Source organism: Armigeres subalbatus, chromosome 3 (genome assembly GCF_024139115.2).
Source record: "Armigeres subalbatus isolate Guangzhou_Male chromosome 3, GZ_Asu_2, whole genome shotgun sequence".
In the NCBI taxonomy this organism is placed as follows: Eukaryota; Metazoa; Arthropoda; class Insecta; order Diptera; family Culicidae; genus Armigeres; species Armigeres subalbatus.
In genome coordinates, this window is record NC_085141.1 from 116,518,187 (window position 1) to 116,522,016 (window position 3,830).

Sequence of the window (3,830 nt, forward strand, 5' to 3'; positions counted from 1 at the left end):
GAATACCATCCCAGCCATCAAACGTTTGGTTTCGAAAAAAAAACTGTTGAAAGTTCGTTTCTTTCTGCATGTTGTGCGCCTTTTTTACTAGTTTTTCGGAACTTTTTTAATATCCCGGCAATTATTGTTACTTTAATTGTGAATCAATATTAGATCAGTACATCGCGGAATAGAATGGCTACCACAGAACGTATGTACACAATGGACGATCTCCCGCAGCTCATCGATGGCGTTAGTTCCGAGAATGTCGTTGGAGTGACTCAGTATATTGTGAACATGATGTCCCATCCGGCCTACGGCAACGGCTACCAATGGACGAAGGAGGATTTCGAATTGGGATGCGCTCTCGGGCGGGGAAAGTTTGGCCGCGTCTATTTGGCTCGCGAGAAGCATACCAAGTTCATGGTGGCCATGAAGGTCATGTTCAAATCCGAGCTCACCAAGGGTCGGGTCGAAAAGCAGCTGCTGCGTGAAATTGAGATCCAGTCTCGCCTGAAGTAAGTACCTTTGTAACAGTAGGTATGACTTCGTTGCCAATAAATTTTAAGGAAGAGAAGTCACAGAGGTTTATCTCTAGGGGTACTCTCACCTCATTTGGCGTTTCGTAGAAATAATGCCTCCATATTTTGTTTCTAATCTAAATAACCTGCTTCAACAAACTTTATTATTATAATTCCTGGGGGGGTTCTCATCGTGTTCGGGAAGTCATGAATATCGATCACTATTTCACAATCGACGTATATCGAACGGACTGTGAGCTCAAAAGTTATTAACAGAAAACTATTTTTTTATAATGTCCCCTGAAAAATGCACTATCACCGCTAAGTGGATCAAGAATTTTTTTTACTACTGCGTTTTACTGTTTTTTTTAAATTCTATAGGGTCATAAACTAATTTAGGATTTATGGAGACCGAGAGACAAATCCCATGCCAGTTTCTAAACCTTCATACATGATTTAAAAAAATCTAACTATGGAGGAAGGGCCTTAAAACCCCAGAAAAATGGATCACCTAATTAAAATGCTGGCTCTATTCTGTCTATGCTTTGCACAAGGTTTACTCATTCCGCATAGGTTTGATTTACTCAACTATTCAATGAATTACGTGCTTTGAGCATTTATAGAAAACATATTTGGTAGATTAACGAACTAACGAACATCCTCCCACATAACTGAAACATTTTTTCGAAGCCCTTTTGAGGATATTTAATGTGGATTTGCGCAAATATCGTATTTTATAAATTATTTGTCGTATTTATATGTCATACATCTTCCACAGGCATCCACACATTCTACGCTTATACACCTGGTTTCATGACGAGCGCCGGATATATCTGGCACTGGAACTGGCATCCGAAGGTGAATTGTACAAACACTTGAAGGCAGCCCCGAACGGTCGATTCAATGAGCAACGTTCGGCCAAGTATACGTATCAGGTCGCGGATGCTCTTAATTACTGCCATGCAAACAACGTCATTCATCGTGACTTGAAGCCGGAAAATATTCTACTGACCGACGACGATAACGTGAAGCTGGCAGATTTTGGTTGGTCTGCCCACACCCATTCCAACCGGAGGAAGACCATGTGTGGAACATTGGACTATTTGCCACCGGAAATGGTGGATGGGAAAATCTACGATGATTCCGTTGACCAGTGGTGTCTTGGGATTTTATGCTACGAGTTCTTGGTCGGATACCCACCATTCGAGTCGGAAACTACGGAAGCCACATATGACAAGATTCGGCGTCTGGAGGTAGACTATCCCCGATTCATGACTTCTGGGCCTAAAGATCTGATATCAAAGCTACTCAAGAAACCAAGCAGCTCTAGAATCACGCTCGTTGATGTTATGAAACACTACTGGATTAAAGAAAGCATGGGAAAGTAAGAGTATGTTCAATCGCTGCACTGAAAAAAAAACTTGTTTTATAAATAAAATATGTAGTTAATAACATATTTCGGTTCCATTTAGAAACAGTGAAAGAATGTCGTTCTACGCATAATTGTTTTACTGGATTTCCTCTCAATTATCATTCTATAATGATTTTTTTTATTATTGGTCCGTATCGTGTGCCCCACATATATATGACCAGAACAAAACGAGATATCGAGATGTTGAAATCGAAAATAGGGAAAAGTGGGGCGAGATCGCCATATGGGGCAAGACATTCATTTTCATTTATTTAGTTTACATCTATACAGATAACACTGAATCAACAATTTGACGCCACAATACACGGTTCGAGGCCGCATCTCTCCATCCTCGAATACGCCCCACGCTCGCCAAGTCGTTTTGCACCTGGTCTGTCCATCTCGCTCGCCGCCCTTTACGTCGTCTCGTACCTGCCGGATCGGAAGCGAACACCATCTTTGCAGGGTTGCTGTCCGGCATTCTTGCAACATGTCCTGCCCATCGTATCCTTCCGGCTTTAGCTACCTTCTGGATACTGGGTTCGCCGTAGAGTTGGGAGAGCTCATGGTTCATTCTTCGCCGCCACACACCGTCTTCTTGCACACCGCCAAAGATGGTCCTAAGCACCCGTCTCTCGAATACTCCGAGTGCTTGCAAGTCCTCCTCGAGCATTGTCCATGTTTCATGTCCGTAGAGGACAACCGGTCTTATTAACGTCTTGTACATGACACATTTGGTGCGGTGGCGAATCTTTTTCGACCGCAGTTTCTTGTGGAGCCCGTAGTAGGCCCGACTTCCACAGATAATGCGCCTTCGTATTTCACGACTAACATTGTTATCAGCCGTTAGCAAGATCCGAGGTAGACGAATTCCTCGACCACCTCGAAGGTATCCCCGTCTATCGTAACACTGCTTCCCAGGCGGGCCTTGTCGCGCTCGGTTCCGCCCACAAGCATGTACTTTGTCTTTGACACATTCACCACCAGTCCAACTTTTGTTGCTTCACGTTTCAGGCGAGTGTACAGTTCTGCCACCTTTGCAAATGTTCGGCCGACAATGTCCATGTCATCCGCGAAGCAAATAAATTGACTGGATCTGTTGAAAATCGTACCCCGGCTGTCACACCCGGCTCTCCGCATGACACCCTCTAGCGCAATGTTGAACAACAGGCACGAAAGTCCATCACCTTGTCTTAGTCCCCGGCGCGATTCGAACGAACTGGAGTGTTCGCCCGAAATCTTCAAACAGTTTTGCACACCACCCACCGTTGCTTTGATCAGTCTGGTGAGCTTCCCAGGGAAGCTGTTCTCGTCCATGATTTTCCATAGCTCTACGCGGTCTATACTGTCGTATGCCGCTTTGAAATCAACGAACAGATGGTGCGTTGGGACCTGGTATTCACGGCATTTTTGAAGGATTTGCCGTACAGTAAAGATCTGGTCCGTTGTCGAGCGGCCGTCAACGAAGCCGGCTTGATAACTTCCCACGAACTCATTCACTAATGGTGACAGACGACGGAAGATGATCTGGGATATCACTTTGTAGGCGGCATTAAGGATGATGATCGCTCGAAAGTTCTCACACTCCAGCTTGTCGCCTTTCTTGTAGATGGGGCATACAATCCCCTCCTTCCACTCCTCCGGTAGCTGTTCAGTTTCCCAGATTCTGACTATCAGTTTATGCAGGCAAGTGGCCAGCTTTTCCGGGCCCATCTTGATGAGCTCAGCTCCGATACCATCCTTACCAGCTGCTTTATTGGTCTTTAGCTGTTGAATGGCATCCTTAACTTCCCTCAAGGTGGGGGCTGGTTGGCTTCCATCGTCCGCTGAACTGACGTAGTCATCTCCTCCGCTGCCTTGACTTTCACTGCCTGTACTCTCAGCGCCATTCAAATGTTCCTCGTAGTGCTGCTTCCACC

At 45.2% G+C, this 3,830-nt stretch overlaps 1 protein-coding gene across 1 annotated transcript; it reads left to right on the forward strand.

Annotated features, from left to right (window-relative positions):
• LOC134226466 (aurora kinase B) lies at positions 1 to 1,956 on the forward strand. The gene is made up of 2 exons (XM_062707257.1): positions 1 to 497; positions 1,279 to 1,956. The coding sequence occupies exons 1-2, from the start codon at positions 175 to 177 to the stop codon at positions 1,886 to 1,888; spliced, it is 933 nt and encodes a 310-aa protein (XP_062563241.1). The 5' UTR covers positions 1 to 174; the 3' UTR covers positions 1,889 to 1,956.
• Positions 1,957 to 3,830: the final 1,874 nt, after the last annotated feature.

What these genes read in the sequence shown, in the direction of transcription:
- LOC134226466 (XM_062707257.1), top strand. Translation starts at nt 175, where the DNA reads ATGGCTACCACAGAACGTATGTACACAATGGACGATCTCCCGCAGCTC. An exon ending in GAGATCCAGTCTCGCCTGAA is followed by an intron (nt 498 to 1,278) that starts GTAAGTACCTTT and finishes CATCTTCCACAG; the next exon opens with GCATCCACACATTCTACGCT.